This window comes from Gadus morhua, chromosome 3, assembly GCF_902167405.1.
Source record: "Gadus morhua chromosome 3, gadMor3.0, whole genome shotgun sequence".
Classification (NCBI taxonomy): domain Eukaryota; kingdom Metazoa; phylum Chordata; class Actinopteri; order Gadiformes; family Gadidae; genus Gadus; species Gadus morhua.
Genome location: NC_044050.1, coordinates 10,480,722 through 10,505,456, shown reverse-complemented (window position 1 = coordinate 10,505,456; position 24,735 = coordinate 10,480,722). Strand labels below are relative to the sequence as shown.

The 24,735-nt window shown below is 43.6% G+C and overlaps 1 protein-coding gene across 1 annotated transcript; it reads left to right on the top strand.

The window, feature by feature from the left end:
* Positions 1–2,466: 2,466 nt before the first annotated feature.
* LOC115540953 (mucin-19) lies at positions 2,467–24,317 on the top strand. The gene is made up of 4 exons (XM_030352634.1): positions 2,467–23,357; positions 23,478–23,542; positions 23,727–23,872; positions 24,059–24,317. Exons 1-4 carry the CDS (start codon positions 2,676–2,678, stop codon positions 24,256–24,258), a joined length of 21,093 nt encoding a protein of 7,030 aa, XP_030208494.1. The 5' UTR covers positions 2,467–2,675; the 3' UTR covers positions 24,259–24,317.
* Positions 24,318–24,735: the final 418 nt, after the last annotated feature.

Below are 24,735 nucleotides of genomic sequence, written 5' to 3'. Positions count from 1 at the left end.
AAGGAAAAACAACAACAGCCTCAGAACCAACAACTTCTACATCAGGACCCACAACAACAACAACTGGTGGACTAACAAAAACCACTGCAGAACCAACAACTACGACTGCGAAAACTGTAAGAACAACGGCAGGACCAACAACTACAACTGCTGAACTAACATCGACAACTGCAGGATTAACATCTTTTGCAGAAAAACCTGCAACAACAACTGCAGGACCAACAACAACTATATCACCCACAAAAAATGCAAGAACTATCACTTCAACTGTTGCACACAAAATAATAACTGGAGGAAAAACCACATCAGCCTCAGAACCAACAGCTTCTACATCAGGACCAACAACAACAACAACAACCGGACCAATAACGACAACTGGTGGACTAGCAAAAACCAATGCAGGACCATCAACCAAAGGACGAAAAACAACAACTGCCGAACTTGTGACAAGCGCAGTAGCAACAACAACATCTGCAGGAGCCACATCCACAACGACAGCAAGACGAACAAAAACAACTGAAGGACTAATAACAATGAATGCAAGACCCAGAACTACTTCAGCAGGACTTACTTCGGCTGCAGTACAGAAATCTACAACTGCAGGAATAACAAAAATGACGACAGTACCAACAACATCAACTGCTGTACCAACAACTACTAAAGCAGAACCCAAAACAACAACAGGGCCAATAAAGACAACTGATGAACTGACATCAACATCTGCAGGACCAACAACTACGACTGCGAAAACTCCAAGAACAACGACAGGTCCAACAACTACAACTACTGGACTAACATCGACAACTGCAGGATCAAGAACTTTTGCAGAAAAATCTGCAACCACAACTGCAGTACCAACAACAACTGTAGGACCAACCAAAACTGCAAGACCTATCACTTCTGCTGCTGTACCCAAAACAAAAACTGAAGGAAAAACAACAACAGCCTCAGAAACAACAACTTTTACATCAGGACCCACAACAACAACAACTGGTGGACTAACAAAAACCACTGCAGGACCAACAACTACGACTGAGAAAACTGCAAGAACAACGGCAGAACCAACAAGTACAACTGCTGAACTAACATCGACAACTGCAGTATCAATAACTTTTGCAGTAAAACCTGCAAACACAACTGCAGTACCACCAACAACTGGAGGACCAACAAAAACTGCAAGATCTATCCCTTCTACTGCTGTACCAAAAACCAAAACTGAAGGAAAAACAACAACAGCCTCAGAACCAACAACTTCTACATCAGCACCCACAACAACAACAACCGCACCAATAACGACATCTGGTGGACTAACAAAAACCACTGCAGGACCATCAACAAAAGGACGAAAAACAACAACTGCCGAACTTGTGACAACCGCATTAGCAACAACAACATCTGCTGGATCTACATCCACAACAGAAGGAGCCACATCCACAACGAGAGCAGGACGAACAATGACAACTGCAGGACCAATAACAACGAATGCAAGACCCAGAACTACTTCAGCAGGACTTACTTCAGCTGCAGTACAGAAATCAACAACTGCAGGAATAACAAAAATGACTACAGTACCAACAACATCAACTGCTGTACCAACAACTACTAAAGCAGGACCCAAAACAACAACAGGACCAATAATGACAACTGCTGAACTGACATCAAAAACTGCAGGACCAACAACTACCACTGCAAAAATTCCAAGAACAACGGTAGGACCAACAACTACAACTGCTGAACTAACATTGGCAACTGCAGGATCAAGAACTTCTGCAGAAAAACCTGCAACCAAAACTGCAGGACCAACAACAAATGTAGGACCAATGAAAACTGCAAGACCTATCACTTCTACTGTTGTAGCCAAAACAATAACTGCAACCATAACGGCAGGACCAACAACAACATCTGCAAGACCTCCATCCAAAACAGATAGACCCACATCCACAACAGGAGGACAAACATCTGAAGGACGAAGAACGACAACTGCTGGACTGGCATTAACAGCTGCAGGACCAACAACTTTGACAGCCAAACCTGCAACATCAACTGCAGGACCAACAACAATTGTAGGACCAACAAAAACTGCAAGACCTATCACTTCTGCTGCTATACCCAAAACAATAACTGAAGGAAAAACAACCACAGCCACAGAACCAACCACTTCTACATCAGGCTCCACAACAACAACAACCGCACCAATAAAGACAACTGGTGGACTAACAAAAACCACTGCAGGACCATCAACAAAAGGACGAAAAACAACAACTGCCGAACTTGTGACAACCGCATTAGCAACAACAACATCTGCTGGATCTACATCCACAACAGAAGGAGCCACATCCACAACGATAGCAGGACGAACAATGACAACTGCAGGACCAATAACAACGAATGCAAGACCCAGAACTACTTCAGCAGGACTTACTTCAGCTGCAGTACAGAAATCAACAACTGCAGGAATAACAAAAATGACTACAGTACCAACAACATCAACTGAGGTACCAACAACTACTAAAGCAGGACCCAAAACAACAACAGACACATCCACAACAGGAGGACAAACATCTGAAGGACGAAGAACGACAACTGCTGGACTGACATTAACAGCTGCAGGACCAACAACTTTGACAGCCAAACCTGCAACATCAACTGCAGGACCAACAACAATTGTAGGACCAATGAAAACAGCAAGATCCACAACAACGACAGAAAAACCTGCAAGAACAACTGCAGGACCAACAAAGACAACTGCTGAACTAACATCCACAACTGCAGGACCAACAACTATGAACCAAAAAACTGCAAAATCGTCTACAGGACCAACAACAACAGGAAGGCCAAACACAAAAACTGCAAGACCATTCACTTCTACTGCAGAACCCAAAACAACAACTGAAGGACATACAACAACAACAGCCTCAGAACTAAAAAGTACTAAAGCAGGACCCACACCAACAACAGCAGGACCTACAACGACGACAGCAAAACATGCAACATCGTCTTCAGGTACAACAACAACAACAACAACAGGTAGACCCATCACAAAAACTGCAAGACCTTTCACTCCTATTGCAGTACCCAAAACAACAACTAAAGGACCAACAATAACAGCCTCAGAACCTTCAATTACTAAAGCAGGACCCACATCAACAACAACCGGACCAATAACGACAACTGGTGGTCTAACAGAAACCACTGCAGGACCATCAACAGCTGGACAAAAAAAAATAACTGCCGAACTTGCTACAACTGCAGGAGCAACAACCACTCCAGAATCTACATCCACAACAAAAGCACCCACATCCACAACAGGAGGACAACCAACTGCAGGAAGTACAAGGCTATCTGCACGACAAATATCAACAAATGCAAGACCAAAAAGGACAACTGCTGAAGGAACATCAACAACTGTTGGACCAACCACTATAACAGGACCAATAACGACGACTGCTGTACTGACATCAACAACTGCAGGACCAACATCCATGACGGCAAAACCTGCAAGAACAATGGCAGATCCAACAACTACAGCTGCTGAACAAACATCGACAACTGTTGAACAAAAAACAATTGCGGTACCTGCCACTTCTACTGCAAGGCTATTAACTACTACTGCAGGATCCACAACAGCAAATGCAGTACGACCAACGCCAACTGCAGAACCAGCATCAAAAGAAGGACCTACCACTGCTACTCCAAGAGCATTAACTACTATGTGGGGACACAAAACAACAGCAGGTACAACAGCAACAACTGCAGCACAAACCACGCCATCGGGTGAACAAACAAGACAATCTGTGGGACCAAAAACTGCAGTGCCAAAAATAACAACTGCAGGACCTACCACGACAATGGTTGAACCAACAGCAACAACTGCTGGAACAAGAGCTACAGAGGCAGCACTCACAACAAAAACTGCAGGACCAATAATGACAACTATTGAACCAACAACAATAGAAAGTCCTACCATTGCAACTGCAGAACTATTAACTACTATGTCACGACCCAAAACAACTGCAGGAACAACAAAAACTGCAGGACCAACAACAACAACAACATCTGAACAAATAACAGCATCCGCAGTACCAACTACTTCAGTGCTAAAAACAACAACTGCAGGATCAACAACACGAACTGCAGAACCAGCAACAAAAGAAGGACCTACCAATGCCACTACAGGACCATTCATTTATCCGGAGGGACACACAGCAACTGAAGGATTCACAACAAAAAATGCAGGACCAACAACGACAACTTCTGAACCAACAACTACAATTAATGGAACAAGAGCTGTAACTGCAGGAACATCAACAAATGCAAAACCAACAAAGGCAACTGTTGAACAAAAAACAATAGCAGGACCTACCACTACTACTGCAAGACTATTAACTACTACTACTGCGGTACCCAGAGCAGCAACTGCAGTATCAAAAACGCCAACTGCAGAACCAACAAAGACAACTGCTGGAACAAGAGCTACAAATGCAGAACCAGCAACAAAAGAAGGACCCATCGCTGCTACTGCAGGAATATTTACCACAACTGCAGGACCAACAACGCCAACAATTGAACAAACAACATCATCCGCAGGAACAACACCTGCAGGACTCTCAACAAAAACTGCAGTACCAACAACGCCAACTGCAGAACCAGCAACAAAAGAAGGACCCAGCACTGCTACTGCAGGAATTTTAACCACAACTGCAGTACCAACAATGCCATCCACAGAACAAGCAACAAAAGGACCTACCACTGCTACTGTAGAACCATTAACTACTACATGGGGACCCGCTGCAACAGCAGAAACAACAAAAACAACTGCAGGACCAACAACAACTGTTGAACAAACGAAACCCTCAAAAGGACCAACAACTGCAGTGCCAAAAACAACTGCAGGAGCAGTAATGACGACTTCAGAACAAACGACTGCAATTACTGGAACAAGAGCTACAACTTCAGAACCAACAACGACAACTGTTGAACCAAGAACAACTAAAGGACCTACCACTTCTACCGCAAAACTATTAACCACTACTGCGGGACCCACAACAACAACACCAAATGCAGAACGAGCAACAAAAGAAGGACCTAGCAATGCTACTGCAGGACCATCAACATCTACGTGGGGACCCAAAACAACACTAAAAACAACAAAAACAACTGCAGGACCAACAACTCCAGCTGTTGAACAAACGACAGCATCCACAGGACCAACAACTGCAGTACCAATTACGCCAACTGTTGAACCAACAACAACAACTGCTGGAACAAGAGCTACAACTACAGGACCAATAACGACAACTTCTGAACCAATAACTTCAATTGCTGGGACAAGAGCTACAACTGCAGGAACAACAACAACTGCAGGACCAACGACAACTGTTGAACCAAAAACAATTGCAGGACCTACCACTTCTACTGCAAGACTATTAACTAAAAGTGCGGGACCCAGAACAACACCTGCATCACATATGACACCAACTGCAGAACCAACAACAAAAGAAGGATATACCACTGCAGGACGATTAACTACTACGGGGGGAACAACAACAACTGAAAGTCTCACAACAAAAACTGTAGGAGCAACAACTCCAACTGTTGAACAAACAAAACCATCCAAAGGACCAACAACTGCAGTGCCAAAAACAACAACTGCAGGGCCAACAACGCTAACTGTTGAACCAACAACAACAACTGCTGGAACAATAGCTGCAACTGCAGGACAAGCAACAAAAGCTGCAGGACCACTAACGACAACTTCTGAACCAACAACCTCATTTGCTGGAACAAGAGCTACAACTTCTACTGCAAGACTAATAACTAAAAGTGCGGGACCCAAAACAACAACTGCAAGACCAACAACGCCAACTCTAGAGCCAACAAAAAAAGAAGGATCCAGCACTGCTACTACAGGAACATTAACAAATATGTGGGGACCCATAACGACTGTAGAAACAACAAAACCAAGTGCTGAACAAACGCCACCATCCGCAGGAACAAGTACTGCAGCGCCAAAAACAACAACTGCAGGAGCAGTAATGACAACTTCAGAAGAAACAACTGCAATTACTGGAACAAGAGCTACAACTGCAGAACCAACAACGACAACTGTTGTACCAAGAACAATTGCAGGACCTACAACTTCTACTGCAAATCTATTAACTACTACTGCGGGACCCACAACAACAACACCAACTGCAGAAACAGCAAGAAAAGAAGGACCTAGCAATGCTACTGCAGGACCATCAACATCTACGTGGGGACCCAAAACAACACTAGAAACAACAAAAACAACTGCAGGACCAACTACGCCAGCTGTTGAACAAACGACAGCAACCACAGGACCAACAACTGCAGTACCAATCACGGCAACTGTTGAACCAACAACAACAACTGCTGGAACAAGAGTTACAACTGCCGGACCAATAACGCCAACTGTTGAACCAACAAAAACAACTGTAGGAACATCAACAACTGCAGGACCAACGACAACTGTTGAACCAAAAACAATTGCAGGACCTAACACTTCTACTGCAAGACTATTAACTAAAAGTGCGGGACCCACAACAACACCTGCAGCACATACAACACCAACTGCAGAACCAACAACAAATGAAGGATATACCACTGCAGGACGATTAACTACTACGGAGGGAACAACAACAACTGAAAGTCTCAAAACAAAAACTGTAGGAGCAACAACTCCAACTGTTGAACAAACAAAACCATCAAAAGGACCAACAACTGCAGTGCCAAAAACAACAACTGCAGGACCAAAAACGTCAACGTCTGAACGAACAACTACAATTGCTGGAACAAGAGCTACAACGGAAGGCACATCAACAACTGCAATACCAACAACGACAACTGTTGAACAAAAAAAAATTGCAGGACCTGCCACTACTACTGCAAGACAATTAACTACTACGGCGGGACTCACAACAGCAAATGCTGTACGACCAACGCCAACTGTGGAACCAACAACAACAACTGTTGGAATAAGAGCTGCAACTGCAGGACCCTCAACAAAAACTGCAGTACCAACAACGCCAACTGCAGAACCAGCAACAACAGAAGGACCCAGCCTTGCTACTGCTGGACAATTGACCACAACAACAGGACCAACAACGCCAACTGATGAGCAAACAACACCATCTGCAGGACCAACACCTGCAGTGCCAAAAACTACAATTGCACTACCAATAACGAGAACTTCTGACCCAACAACCTCAATTTCTGGAACAAGAACTAAAACTGCAGGAACATCAACAACTGCAGGACCAAAAAATAAAACTTCTGAACCAACAACCTCAATCGATGGAAGAAGAGCAACAACGTCAGAAACATCAACAATTGCAAGGCCGACAACAACTGTTGAAACAACAACAATTACAGGACCTACCACTTCTCCTGCAAGACAATTAACAACTACTGCGGGACCCTCAACAACAACTGCAGGACCAACAACGACAACTTCTGAAACAACAACTTCAATTGCCGGACTCCCAACTAAATCTGCAGTACCAACAATGCCATCTACAGAACCAGCAACAAAAGAAGGACCAACCACTGCTACTGCAGAACCATTAACTACTATGTTGGGACCCACTACAACAGCGGGAACAACAACAACTGCAGGACCAACAACTCCAACTGTCGAACAAATAAAACCATCCACAGGACCAACAACTGCAGTGCCAAAAACAACAACTGCAGGACCAACAACGACAACTTCTGAACCAACAACCCCAATTGCTGGAACAAGAGCTACACCTGCAGTACTCACAACAACTGTAGCACCAACACCACCAACTGCAGAACCAACAACAAAAGAAGGACTTACCACTGCTACTGCAGGACCATTAACTAATACCGGGGGATCCACAACAACTGAAGGACTCACAACAAAAACTGCAGGACCAAAAACGTCAACGTCTGAACGCACAACTACAATTGCTGGAACAAGAGCTACAACGGAAGGAACATCAACAACTGCAATAACAATAACGACAACTGTTGAACAAAAAACTATTTCAGGACCTGCCACTACTACTGCAAGACAATTAACTACTACTGCGGGACTCACAACAGCAATTGCAGTACGACCAGCGCCAACTGTGGAACCAACAACAACAACTGCAACTGCAGGACTCTCAACAAAAACTGCTGGACAATTAACCACAACAGCAGGACGAACAACGCCAACTGATGAGCATACAACACCATCTGCAGGACCAACACCTGCAGTGCCAAAAACAACAATTGCAGTACCAATAACGACAACTTCTGACCCAACAACCTCAATTTCTGGAACAAGAACTAAAACTGCAGGAACATCAACAACTGCAGAACCAACAACAAAAGAAGGACAAACCACTGCTACTGCAGGACCATTAACTAATACCGGGGGATCCACAACAACTGAAGGACTCACAACAAAAACTGCAGGACCAAAAACTTCAACGTCTGAACTCACAACTACGATTGCTGGAACAAGAGCTACAACGGAAGGAACATCAACAACTGCAATACCAACAACGACAACTGCTGAACAAAAAACAATTGCAGGACCTGCCACTACTACTGCAAGACAATTAACTACTACTGCGGGACTCACAACAGCAAATGCAGTACTACCAACGCCAACTGTGGAACCAACAACAACTGCTGGAATAGGAGCTGCAAATGCAGGACTTTCAACAAAAACTGCAGTACTACCAACGCCAACTGCAGAACCAGCAACAACAGAAGGAACCAGCACTGCTACTGCAGGACAATTGACCACAACTTTAGGACGAACCATGCCATCTGTTGAACAAACAAAACAATCGCTGGGACCAAAAACTGCAGTGCAAAAAATAACAACTGCAGGACCTACCACGCCAACGGTTGAACCAATAACAACTGCTGGAAGAAGAGCTACAGAGGCAGCACTCACAACAAAAACTGCAGGACCAATAATGACAACTACTGAACCAACATCACAAGAAAGACCTACCACTGCAACTGGAGAACCACTAACTACTATGTGGCGACCCAAAACAACTGCAGGAACAACAAATATTGCGGGACTAACAACTACAACTTCTGAACAAACAACAGCATCCGCAGTACCAACTACTGCAGTGCCAAACACAACAACTGCAGGATCAATAACAACTGCAGGACCAACAACGCCAACTGCAGAACCAGCAACAAAAGAAGAACCTACCAATACTACTGCAGGACCGTTAACCAATACAAGGGGACCCACAACAACTGTAGAACTCACAACAAAAGCTGCAGGACCAACAACGACAACTTCTGAACCAACAACAACAATTAATGGAACAAGAGGTACAACTGCAGGAACATCAACTACTGCAAAACCAACAACGACAACTTTTGAACCAAAAAAAACAACTGCTGGAACAAGAGCTTCAACTGCAGAACTGTCATCAAAAACTGCCACAACTGCAGGAAACACAACAACAACTGCAGGATCAAAAACGCCAACTGTTGAACAAACAACACCATCCGCAGGACCTACGACTGCAGTCCTAAAAACAACAATTGCCGTATCATTTAAGCCAACTGTTGAACCAACAACAACAACTGCTGGAAGAAGAGCTACAACTGCAGGACCCGCAACAAAAACTGCAGGACCAATAACGACAACTTCTGAACCAACAACCTCAATTGCTGTAAAAAGTGCTACAACTGCAGGAACCTCAACAACTGCAGGACCAATGACAACTGTTGAACCAAAAACAATTGCAGGACCTACTACTTCTACTGCAAGACTATTAACTAAAAGTGCGGAACTCACAACAACACCTGCAGCACCTACAACACCATATGCAGAACCAACAACAAGAGAAGGACATACCACTTCTACTGCAGGACCATTAACTACTACGGGGGGAACCACAAAAACTGAAAGACTCAGAACAAAAAGTGTAGGACCAACAACGACAACTTCTGAACAAAGAACTATAAAGGCTGGAACAAGAGTTACAACTGCAGGATCAACAAGAACTACAGGACCAACAACACCAACTGCTAAAAAAATAACACCATCCGCAGGACCAACTACTGCAGTGCCAAAAACAACAAATGCAGGAGTTATAACAATGGCCGAACCAACAACACCAATTATTGAACCAAAAACAACAATTGCAGGAACAATAGCTACAACTGTAGTACTCACAACTGCAGCACCAGCACCACGAACTGCAGGATCAACAACAAAAGAAGGAACTACCACTGCTACTGCAGGACCATTAACTAATACCGGGGGACCCAAAACAACTGAAGGACTCACAACAAAAACTGCAGGACTAAAAACGACGACTTCTGAACCAAAAAATACGATTAATGGAACAAGTGCTACAACTGCAGGAACATCAACAACTGCAAAACCAACGACTACAACTGTTGAGGCAAAAACAATACCAGGACCTACCACTACTACTGCAAGACTATTAACTATTACTGTGGGATTCACAACAGCAAATGCAGTACGACCGATGCCAACTGTGGAACCAAAAACAACAACTGCAGGAACAAGAGCTACAACTGCAGGACTCTCAACAAAAACTGCAGTACCAACAATGCCAACTGCAGAACCAGCAATAACAGAAGGACCCAGCACTGCTACTGCAGGACAATTAACCACAACTGCAGGACAAACCACGCCATCTGTTGAACAAACAAAACAATCTGTGGGACCAAAAACTGCAGTGCAAAAAATAACAACTGCAGGACCAATAACGACAACTTCTGAACCAATAACCTCAATTGCTGTAACAAGTGCTACAACTGCAAGAACCTCAACAACTGCAGGACCAAAGACAACTGTTGAACCAAAAACAATTGCAGGACCTACTACTACTGCAAGACTATTAAGTAAAAGTGTGGGACCCACAACAAATGCAGCACCTACAACACCAACTGCAGAACAAACAACAAGTGAAGGACATACCACTTCTACTGCAGGACCATTAACTGCTACGGGCGGATCCACAACAACTGAAGGACTCACAACAAAAACTGCAGTACCAACAACGTCAACTTCTGAACCCACAACTACAATCGCTGGAACAAGAGCTACAACGGAAGGAACATCAACAACCGCAATACCAACAACGACAACTATTGAACCAAAAACAATTGCAGGACCTGCCACTACTACTGCAAGACTATTCACTACTACTGCGGGATCCACATCTGCAAATGCAGTACGAACAATGCCACCTTTGGAACCAACAACAACAACTGCTGGAACAAGAGCTACAACTGCAGGACGCTCAACAAAAACTGCAGTACCAACAACGCCAACTGCAGAACCAGCAACAACAGAAGGACCCAGCACTGCTACTGCAGGACAATTAACCACAACTGCAGGAAAAACCATGCCATCTGTTGAACAAACAAAACAATCTCTGGGACCAAAAACTGCACTGCAAAAAATAACAACTGCAGGACCTACCACGCCAACGGTAGAACCAATAACAACTGCTGGAACAAGAGCTACAGAGACAGCACTCACAACCAAAACTGCAGGACCAATAATGGCAACAACTGAACCAACATCAAAAGAAAGACCTACGACTGCAACTGCAGAACCATTAACTACTATGTTGCGACCCAAAACAACTGCAGGAACAACAACAATTGCAGGACCACCAATGTCACCTTCTGAACCCACAACTACAATTGCTGGAACAAGAGCTACAACGGAAGGAACATCAACAACTGCAATACCAACAACGACAACTATTGAACCAAAAACAATTGCAGGACCTGCCACTACTACTGCAAGACTATCAACTACTACTACTACGGGATCCACAACAGCAAATGCAGTACGACCAATGCCAACTGTGGAAACACCAACAACAACTGCTGGAACAAGAGCTAAAACTGCAGGACTCTCAACAAAAACTGCAGTACCAACAACGCCAACTGCAGAACCAGCAACAACAGAAGGAACCAGCACTGCTACTGCAGGACAATTGACCACAACTTTAGGACGAACCATGCCATCTGTTGAACAAACAAAACAATCGCTGGGACCAAAAACTGCAGTGCAAAAAATAACAACTGCAGGACCTACCACGCCAACGGTTGAACCAATAACAACTGCTGGAAGAAGAGCTACAGAGGCAGCACTCACAACAAAAACTGCAGGACCAATAATGACAACTACTGAACCAACATCAAAAGAAAGACCTACCACTGCAACTGGAGAACCATTAACTACTATGTGGCGACCCAAAACAACTGCAGGAACAACAAATATTGTGGGACTAACAACTACAACTTCTGAACAAACAACAGCATCCGCAGTACCAACTACTGCAGTGCCAAACACAACAACTGCAGGATCAATAACAACTGCAGGACCAACAACGCCAACTGCAGAACCAGCAACAAAAGAAGAACCTACCAATGCTACTGCAGGACCGTTAACCAATACAGGGGGACCCACAACAACTGTAGAACTCACAACAAAAGCTGCAAAACCAACAACGACAACTTTTGAACCAAAAAAAACAACTGCTGGAACAAGAGCTTCAACTGCAGAACTGTCATCAAAAACTGCCACAACTGCAGGGAACACAACAACAACTGTAGGATCAACAACGCCAACTGTTGAACAAACAACACCATCCGCAGGACCTACGAATGCAGTCCTAAAAACAACAATTGCAGAATCATTTAAGCCAACTGTTGAACCAACAACAACAACTGCTGGAAGAAGACCTACAACTGCAGGACCCGCAACAAAAACTGCAGGACCAATAATGACAACTTCTGAACCAACAACCTCAATTGCTGTAAAAAGTGCTACAACTGCAGGAACCTCAACAACTGCAGGACCAATGAGAACTGTTGAACCAAAAACTATTGCAGGACCTACTACTTCTACTGCAAGACTATTAACTAAAAGTGCGGAACTCACAACAACACCTGCAGCACCTACAACACCAAATGCAGAACCAACGACAAGAGAAGGACATATCACTTCTACTTCAGGACCATTAACTACTACGGGGGGAACCACAACAACTGAAAGACTCACAACAAAAAGTGAAGGACCAACAACGACAACTTCTGAACAAAGAACTATAAAGGCTGGAACAAGAGTTACAACTGCAGGATCAACAAGAACTACAGGACCAACAACGCCAACTGGACCAACTACTGCAGTGCCAAAAACAACAAATGCAGGAGTTATAACAATGGCCGGACGAACAACACCAATTATTGAACCAAAAACAACAATTGCAGGAACAATAGCTACAACTGCAGTACTCACAACAACTGCAGCACCAACACCACCAACTGCAGGATCAACAACAAAAGAAGGACCTACCACTGCTACTGCAGGACCATTAACTAATACCGGGGGACCCAAAACAACTGAAGGACTCACAAAAAAAACTGCAGGACTAAAAACGACGACTTCTGAACCAAAAACTACAATGAATGGAACAAGTGCTACAACTGCAGGAACATCAACAACTGCAAAACCATCGACTACAACTGTTGAGGCAAAAACAATACCAGGACCTACCACTACTACTGCAAGACTATTAACTATTACTGTGGGATTCACAACAGCAAATGCAGTACGACCGATGCCAACTGTGGAACCAAAAACAACAACTGCAGGAACAAGAGCTACAACTGAAGGACTCTCAACAAAAACTGCAGTACCAACAATGCCAACTGCAGAACCAGCAACAACAGAGGGACCCAGCACTGCTACTGCAGGACAATTAACCACAACTGCAGGACAAACCATGCCATCTGTTGAACAAACAAAACAATCTGTGGGACCAAAAACTGCAGTGCAAAAAATAACAACTGCAGGACCAATAACGACAACTTCTGAACCAATAACCTCAATTGCTGTAACAAGTGCTACAACTGCAAGAACCTCAACAACTGCAGGACCAAAGACAACTGTTGAACCAAAAACAATTGCAGGACCTACTACTACTGCAAGACTATTAAGTAAAAGTGTGGGACCCACAACAAATGCAGCACCTACAACACCAACTGCAGAACAAACAACAAGTGAAGGACATACCACTTCTACTGCAGGACCATTAACTGCTACGGGCGGATCCACAACAACTGAAGGACTCACAACAAAAACTGCAGTACCAACAACGTCAACTTCTGAACCCACAACTACAATCGCTGGAACAAGAGCTACAACGGAAGGAACATCAACAACCGCAATACCAACAACGACAACTATTGAACCAAAAACAATTGCAGGACCTGCCACTACTACTGCAAGACTATTCACTACTACTGCGGGATCCACATCTGCAAATGCAGTACGAACAATGCCACCTTTGGAACCAACAACAACAACTGCTGGAACAAGAGCTACAACTGCAGGACGCTCAACAAAAACTGCAGTACCAGCAACAACAGAAGGACCCAGCACTGCTACTGCAGGACAATTAACCACAACTGCAGGAAAAACCATGCCATCTGTTGAACAAACAACCCCATTCGCAGGACCTACGACTGCAGTCCTAACAACTGCTGGAACAAGAGCTTCAACTGCAGAACTGTCATCAAAAACTGCCACAACTGCGGGAAACACAACAACTGCAGGATCAACAACGCCAACTGTTGAACAAACAACCCCATTCGCAGGACCTACGACTGCAGTCCTAAAAACCACAATTGCCGTATCATTTAAGCCAACTGTTGAACCAACAACAACAACTGCTGGAAGAAGAGCTACAACTGCAGGACCCGCAACAAAAACTGCAGGACCAATAACGACCACTTCTGAACCAACAACCTCAATTGCTGTAAAAAGTGCTACAACTGCAGGAACCTCAACAACTGCAGGACCAAAGACAACTGTTGAACCAAAAACAATTGCAGGACCTACTACTTCTACTGCAAGACCATTAAGTAAAAGTGTGGGACCCACAACAAATGCAGCACCTACAACACCAACTGCAGAACAAACAACAAGTGAAGGACATACCACTTCTTCTGCAGGACCATTAACTACTACGGGGAGATCCACAACAACTGAAGGACTCAAAACAAAAACTGCAGTACCAACAACGTCAACTTCTGAACCCAGAACTAAAATTGCTGGAACAAGAGCTACAACGGAAGGAACATCAACAACCGCAATACCAACAACGACAACTATTGAACCAAAAACAATTGCAGGACCTGCCACTTCTACTGCAAGACTATTAACTACTACTGCGGCATCCACAGCAACAAATGCAGTACGAACAATGCCAACTTTGGAACCAACAACAACAACTGCTGGAACAAGAGCTACAACTGCAGGACACTCAACAAAAACTGCAGTACCAACAACGCCAACTGCAGAACCAGCAACAACAGAAGGACCCAGCACTGCTACTGCAGGACAATTAACCACAACTGCAGGAAAAACCATGCCATCTGTTGAACAAACAAAACAATCTCTGGGACCAAAAACTGCACTGCAAAAAATAACAACTGCAGGACCTACCACGCCAACGGTAGAACCAATAACAACTGCTGGAAGAAGAGCTACAGAGGCAGCACTCACAACAAAAACTGCAGGACCAATAATGACAACTACTGAACCAACATCAAAAGAAAGACCTACCACTGCAACTGGAGAACCATTAACTACTATGTGGCGACCCAAACCAACTGCAGGAACAACAAAAATTGCGGGACTAACAACTACAACTTCTGAAAAAACAACAGCATCCGCAGTACCAACTACTGCAGTGCCAAACACAACAACTGCAGGATCAATAACAACTGCAGGACCAACAACGCCAACTGCAGAACCAGCAACAAAAGAAGAACCTACCAATGCTACTGCAGGACCGTTAACCAATACAGGGGGACCCACAACAACTGTAGAACTCACAACAAAAGCTGCAGGACCAACAACGACAACTTCTGAACCAACAACAACAATTAATGGAACAAGAGGTACAACTGCAGGAACATCAACTACTGCAAAACCAACAACGACAACTTTTGAACCAAAAAAAACAACTGCTGGAACAAGAGCTTCAACTGCAGAACTGTCATCAAAAACTGCCACAACTGCAGGAAACACAACAACAACTGCAGGATCAACAACGCCAACTGTTGAACAAACAACACCATCCGCAGGACCTACGACTGCAGTCCTAAAAACAACAATTGCAGTATCATTTAAGCCAACTGTTGAACCAACAACAACAACTGCTGGAAGAAGACCTACAACTGCAGGACCCGCAACAAAAACTGCAGGACCAATAACGACAACTTCTGAACCAACAACCTCAATTGCTGTAAAAAGTGCTACAACTGCAGGAACCTCAACAACTGCAGGACCAATGAGAACTGTTGAACCAAAAACTATTGCAGGACCTACTACTTCTACTGCAAGACTATTAACTAAAAGTGCGGAACTCACAACAACGCCTGCAGCACCTACAACACCAAATGCAGAACCAACGACAAGAGAAGGACATATCACTTCTACTTCAGGACCATTAACTACTACGGGGGGAACCACAACAACTGAAAGACTCACAACAAAAAGTGAAGGACCAACAACGACAACTTCTGAACAAAGAACTATAAAGGTTGGAACAAGAGTTACAACTGCAGGATCAACAAGAACTACAGGACCAACAACGCCAACTGGACCAACTACTGCAGTGCCAAAAACAACAAATGCAGGAGTTATAACAATGGCCGGACCAACAACACCAATTATTGAACCAAAAACAACAATTGCAGGAACAATAGCTACAACTGCAGTACTCACAACAACTGCAGCACCAACACCACCAACTTCAGGATCAACAACAAAAGAAGGACCTACCACTGCTACTGCAGGACCATTAACTAATACCGGGGGACCCAAAACAACTGCAGGACTAAAAACGACGACTTCTGAACCAAAAACTACAATGAATGGAACAAGTGCTACAACTACAGGAACATCAACAACTGCAAAACCATCGACTACAACTGTTGAGGCAAAAACAATACCAGGACCTACCACTACTACTGCAAGACTATTAACTATTACTGTGGGATTCACAACAGCAAATGCAGTACGACCGATGCCAACTGTGGAACCAAAAACAACAACTGCAGGAACAAGAGCTACAACTGAAGGACTCTCAACAAAAACTGCAGTACCAACAATGCCAACTGCAGAACCAGCAACAACAGAGGGACCCAGCACTGCTACTGCAGGACAATTAACCACAACTGCAGGACAAACCATGCCATCTGTTGAACAAACAAAACAATCTGTGGGACCAAAAACTGCAGTGCAAAAAATAACAACTGCAGGACTAATAACGACAACTTCTGAACCAATAACCTCAATTGCTGTAACAAGTGCTACAACTGCAGGAACCTCAACAACTGCAGGACCAAAGACAACTGTTGAACCAAAAACAATTGCAGGACCTACTACTTCTACTGCAAGACCATTAAGTAAAAGTGTGGGACCCACAACAAATGCAGCACCTACAACACCAACTGCAGAACAAACAACAAGTGAAGGACATACCACTTCTTCTGCAGGACCATTAACTACTACGGGGAGATCCACAACAACTGAAGGACTCACAACAAAAACTGCAGTACCAACAACGTCAACTTCTGAACCCACAACTACAATCGCTGGAACAAGAGCTACAACGGAAGGAACATCAACAACCGCAATACCAACAACGACAACTATTGAACCAAAAACAATTGCAGGACCTGCCACTACTACTGCAAGACTATTAACTACTACTGCGGGATCCACATCTGCAAATGCAGTACGAACAATGCCAACTTTGGAACCAACAACAACAACTGCTGGAACAAGAGCTACAACTGCAGGACGCTCAACAAAAACTGCAGTACCAACAACGCCAACTGCAGAACCAGCAACAACAGAAGGACCCAGCACTGCTACTGCAGGACAATTAACCACAACTGCAGGAAAAACCATGCCATCTGTTGAACAAACAAAACAATCTCTGGGACCAAAAACTGCAGTGCAAAAAATAATAACTGCAGGACCTACCACGCCAACGGTTGAACCAATAACAACTGCTGGAACAAGAGCTACAGAGACAGCACTCACAACAAAAAATGCAGGACCAATAATGGCAACAACTGAACCAACATCAAAAGAAAGACCTACGACTGCAACTGCAGAACCATTAACTACTATGTTGCGACCCAAAACAACTGCAGGAACAACAATTGCAGGACTAACAACTACAACTTCTGAACAAAGAACAGCATCCGCAGTACCAACTACTGCAGTGCCAAAAACAACAACTGCAGGATCAGTAACAACTGCAGGACCAACAACCCCAACTGCAGAACAAGCAACAAAAGAAAGACCTACCAATGCTACTGCAGGACCATTAACTAATACAGGGGGACCCACAACAACCGAAGGACTCGCAACAGCAACTGCAGTACCAACAACGCCAACTTCTGAACCAACAACAACAATTAATGGAACAAGAGTTACCACTTCTACTGCAAATCTATTAACTACTACTGCGGGACCCACAACAACAACACCAACTGCAGAACCAGCAACAAAAGAAGGACCTAGCAAAACTACTGCAGGACCATTAACATCTATGTGGGGACCCAAAACAACACTAGGAACAACAACAACAATTGCAGTGCCAAAAACAAAAACTGCTGGACCAACAACGCCAACTGTTGAACCAACAAAAAAAACTGCTGGAACAACAGTTACAACTGAAGGACTCACAACCAAAACTGCAGGACCAACGACAACTCCTGAACCAACATCAAAAGGAAATTCCACTGCTACTGCAGGACCCTTAACCAATATGGGGCGACCCACAACAACTGAAGGAATAACAACAACTGCAGGACCAAGAATGCCAACTGCCCAACAAACAACCCTATCCGCAGGACCAACTACTGCAGTGCCAACAACAACAACGGCAGGAGAAATAACAATTGCTGGACCAACAACGCAAACTGTTGAAGCAACAAGAACAATTGCTCGAACAGGAGCTACAACTGCAGTATTCACAACAACAACTGAAGGACCAAAAACACCAACTGCAGATCCAACAACAAAAGAAAGACGCAGCACTGCTACTGCAGGACCATTAACTCCTACCTGGGGACCCATAACAACTGCAGGAACAACAACGCCAACTGCTGAACAAACACCACCATCCGCAGGACAAACTACTGCAGGGCCAAAAATAACAACTGCAGGAGCAATAATGAGAACTTCTGAACCAACAACTACAAATACTGGAACAAGAGCTACAACTACAGGAACATCCACAACTGCAGGACCAACAACAACTGTTGAACCAACAACAATTGCAGGACCTACCACTGCTACTGCAACAATATTAACTAATAGTGCGGGACCCACAACAAAAACTGCAGGACCAACAACACCAACTGCAGAACCAACATCAAAAGAAGGACATACCACTGCTTCTGCAGGAGCATTAACTAATACGGGGGGACCAACAACAACTGAAGGAAGAAAAACAACTAGTGGACCAACAACGCCAACTGCCCAACAAACAACCCCATCCGCAGGACCAAATGTTGCAGTACCAAAAACAACAACTAGAGGAGGAATAACATTTGCCAGACCAATAACGCCAACAATTGAACCAACAAGAACAATTGCTCGAACAAGAGTTACAACTGCAGTACTCACAACAACAATTGAAGGACCAACCACACCAATTGCAGAACCAAGAACCAATGAAGGACCTACCCCTTCTACTGCAGAAAAATTAACTAATACAGGGGGAACCACAACAACTGAAGGACTTGTATCAAAAACTGCAGGACCATCAACAACAACTTCTGAACCCACAACTACAATTGCTGGAACAAGATGTACAACTCCAGGAACATCAACAACTGCAGGACCAACATCGACAAATGCTGAACTAACAACAACTGCAGGAACAAGAGCTACAACTGAAGGACTCTCAACAAAAACTGCAGTACCAACAATGCCAACTGCAAAATCAGCAACAACAGAGGGACCCAGCACTGCTACTGCAGGACAATTAACCACAACTGCAGGACAAACCATGCCATCTGTTGAACAAACAAAACAATCTGTGGGACCAAAAACTGCAGTGCAAAAAATAACAACTGAAGGACTAATAACGACAACTTCTGAACCAATAACCTCAATTGCTGTAACAAGTGCTACAACTGCAGGAACCTCAACAACTGCAGGACCAACAACAACTGTTGAACCAACAACAATTGCAGGACCTACCACTGCTACTGCAACAATATTAACTAATAGTGCGGGACCCACAACAAAAACTGCAGGACCAACAACCCCAACTGCAGAACCAACATCAAAAGAAGGACATACCACTGCTTCTGCAGGAGCATTAACTAATATGGGGGGACCAACAACAACTGAAGGAAGAAAAACAACTAGTGGACCAACAACGCCAACTGCCCAACAAACAACCCCATCCGCAGGACCAAATGTTGCAGTACCAAAAACAACAACTAGAGGAGGAATAACATTTGCCGGACCAATAACGCCAACAATTGAACCAACAAGAACAATTGCTCGAACAAGAGTTACATCTGCAGTACTCACAACAACAATTGAAGGACCAACAACACCAATTGCAGAACCAAGAACCAATGAAGGACCTACCCCTTCTACTGCAGAAAAATTAACTAATACAGGGGGAACCACAACAACTGAAGGACTTACATCAAAAACTGCAGGACCATCAACAACAACTTCTGAACCCACAACTACAATGGCTGGAACAAGATGTACAACTCCAGGAACATCAACAACTGCAGGACCAACATCGACAAATGCTGAACTAACAACAACTGCAGGAACATTTAGTACTACAGCGAGACCAATAACAATAACTGCCAGACCAACATCGAAAACTTCTGGGTCAGCAACAACAGATGCAGGACCGACAACAGCAACTCCGAAACAAACCACTATGACGCCAAATCCTGAACCACTAACAATTCATGGATCAAGAGCTACAACTGCAGGACTTACAACAGCAACTGCAGGAACATCAACCGCTGGAGGACCAACAACAACGACTGTTGAACCATCAACAACTGCGGAACAGACCACTGGCTCTACAGGCCCATTAACTTCTAAAGGGGGACCCACAACAATAACTGTATTACCAACATCAAAAACTGCAGGACCAACAACGCCAACTACAGAACCAACAACAACAGAAGGACCCAGCACTGCTACTGCAGGACAATTAACCGCAACTGCAGGACAAACCACGCCATCTATTGAACAAACAAAACAATCTGTTGAACCAAAAACTGCAGTGCAAAAAATAACAGCAGCAGGACCTACCACGCCAAAGGTTGAACAAACAACAACTGCTGGTATAAGAGCTACAGAGGCAGCACTCACAATAAAAACTGCAGGATCAATAATGACAACTACTGAACCAACATCAAAAGAAAGACCTACCACTGCAACCGCAGAACCATTAACTACTATGTCTCAACCCAAAACAACTGCAGGAACAACAAAAATTGCAGGACTAACAACTACAACTTCTGAACAAACAACAGCATCCGCAGAACCAACTACTGCAGTGCCAAAAACAACAACTGCAGGGTCTATAAAAACTGCAGGACCAAAAACGCCAACTACAGAACCAGCAACAAAAGAAGGACCTACCAATGCTACTGCAGGACCATTATCTAATACGGGGGGACCCACAACACCTGTCGGACTCACAACAAAAACTGCAGGACCAACAACAACAATTAATGGAACAAGAGCTACAACTGCAGGAACATCAACAACTGCAAAATCAACAACGACAACTGTTGAACCTAAAACAACAACTGCTGGAACAAGAGCTTCAACTGCAGGACCAATATCGACAACTGCTTTACCAACAAAAACTGCAGGACCAGCAACAACAACATTAACTGCTACCGCGGGATCCAAAACAAAGACTGCAGGACCAACAATGCCAACTGCTGAACCAACAACAATTGCTGGACCAAGAGCTTCAACTGCAGAACTAATATCGACAACTGCTTTACCAACAACAACAACAACCGCAGGACCAACAACAACAACATTAACTACTACCACGGGATCCACAACAACAACTGCAGGACGAGCAACAACCATTGCGGGACCTACAACGCCAAATCCTGAACCAACAACAATTCATGGATCAGGGGCTACAACCGCAGAACCCAGAACAGCAACGGCAGGATCATTGGCAACCCAAGTGTCTTCAACGACAACTGCTGTACCAACAACGTCAAATGGTGATCCAACAACAACAATTGATAGACCAAGAGAAACAACTGCAGGACAATCAATAACAACTAGAAGATCAAAACCTGAAGGACCAACAAACACTGCAGGACTAACATCGACCACTTCTCCATCAACAACAACAAAAACAACCACTATAGGAAGAACAACAACTGCAGGACCAAGAGCTACAACTGCAGGACACACAAAAACAACAACTGTAAGATCATCATCAACTGCAGTATCAACACTGACAACTCCTGATCCAAACACAACAATTGCTGGTCCAAGAGCTACTACCACAGGACCCACAACAACAACTGCAGGACCAACAACGACAAGTTCTGAAGTAACAACAACTCCAGGACCTACAACGTCTATTGCAGAACCATTAACTACTATTCTGAGAAACACAGAATCAACTGCAGGGCCAACAACTAATGTAGCAGGATCTACAACAATGACCACAGCGGAACCCAATACAATAACCGCAGGACCAACAATAACAACTACAGGGCCAACAATTACTACAGCAGGACCCACAACTACAATGGGAGGACCAGCAACAACAAATACAGTGTCAACAACCGCAGGACCAACAACAACAACAAAAATGAGTTCCAATGTCGGACCCACTTCTGCTACAACAACAAGAACAGCTGGAACAACAAGCACAATAATGACATCAGTATCTTCAGCTACCACTAGAAGGTTTACACCTAGCCAATTAGGACTCATATCTACAACTGAAGGATCTACTGCTATCAGAGTAGGGCCCACATCTATGTTGAGGACCACATTTTCCACAACTACTATAGTTGGACAAACAAGTCAGGCTATAGCTCCCACAACTTCCTCTCCGACAGTCAGAAGTACTGTAACAGAAACTACCATCCCCTCAGAGCCTACTGAGCCCTCTACAGAAAATGAAGGGACGATTGATTTGAGATTCAGCATGAGACGTACGTTTACAGAAGACTACTTAGATCCAAGCTCGACTGCCTATCAGGTGCTGGCTGCTAATGTTACAACAGAGGTGAGATAATGTTATGAAGATTTAATTCAGTTTGATTTATGAAAAACATTGAATTCCTGTACTTGAACATTAAAAACATAAAATATGTTGAATATTAAATCATTTTGTCTTTTATCATAGGTTAATAATGGCTTCAAACCAAGTTTTCCTGGAACATATTCCAGGAGTACAATCAATTATTTTGCGTAAGTACAACCAATTTTATTGAATTATTCTTTGCGTAAGCACAACCAATTTTATTGAATTACTTCCATACTCTTTATTTATTAATGAATACCTTTATGAATATCACATAGATGATAGCCAATCAATACGATACTGGTAGAAAAATTAATTTTTTTCGTTTCATTTTCATTTTTACATTTCTAGTAAGGGATCAGTCTTTGTGGAAATGTTGCTGATCTTCAACAAAGAATCTGCTGTTCCCACTAAAAGCCGTGCAGTGCAGGTGTTGAAGGACGCAATAAAACATCATATCACTTTCCTTGATGTGGACACTACTACTATTGCTGCAGGTAACCACAACTTAAAAATGTTAGATCAATTAAGTTAATTATAATTCCACATCTATTGCTAGTTTAAACACTTTGTTAGCAAAGCAAATTTGGTGGGCTGTAAAACGTACTGTAAAAGTTTTAATTCATCTCAAGATAATATACTTCAATATAAAATCATACCCTCTGCATGACCTGCCTTGGTAGGACCAACCTCAGTAGGACCAACTACAATAACCTCAGGACAAGCAACCACTGCAGGACCCACTTCTACTCAAGGGCAAAGTACAACTGCAGGACCAACATCGAGTGACGCTACCACCTCAGGAGGACCAACTCTGAAAATGACCATCAGAACTGCTGTTTGTTTAGCCTTCTTCTTTATGTTTATCAAAGGTCTGCTCTAAAATATGTAGAACCTTGATGTAAACCAGTGTACCAAAATGAATAAACGTAATCAAATTTACAGCGTTGACTTTATTCTGTGGTTACACATCTATTTCGAGGAGGATTTGTTGGCAAGTATTGCTTAGAATATTTTTGTAAATAAGGCTCTGTTCAGATCTGGGTGAACAGTGGGGTCTACTATTACAAACCTCGATTAGTGGGTTAGCGAGGTATGTTGCGCTCAAAGCCTGGTTAGGTTAACATTAACGCCCCAAAAAATATATACATACAAATTCATCCTGGTGCATAATCCTAACACATATTGGGCCAAGATAGGCGAAAACAATATGACTAGTAATAACAATATTATTAAATAATAGAGAGATGATGAATAGATAATACAAGAGATTAAGTAGTTATGTATTAGACTGTATGTATGGTGTCAGTGGGTGTTACACGACGGTTGGTATTGGTTGGGGCAACTGCTGTTGTTGTTG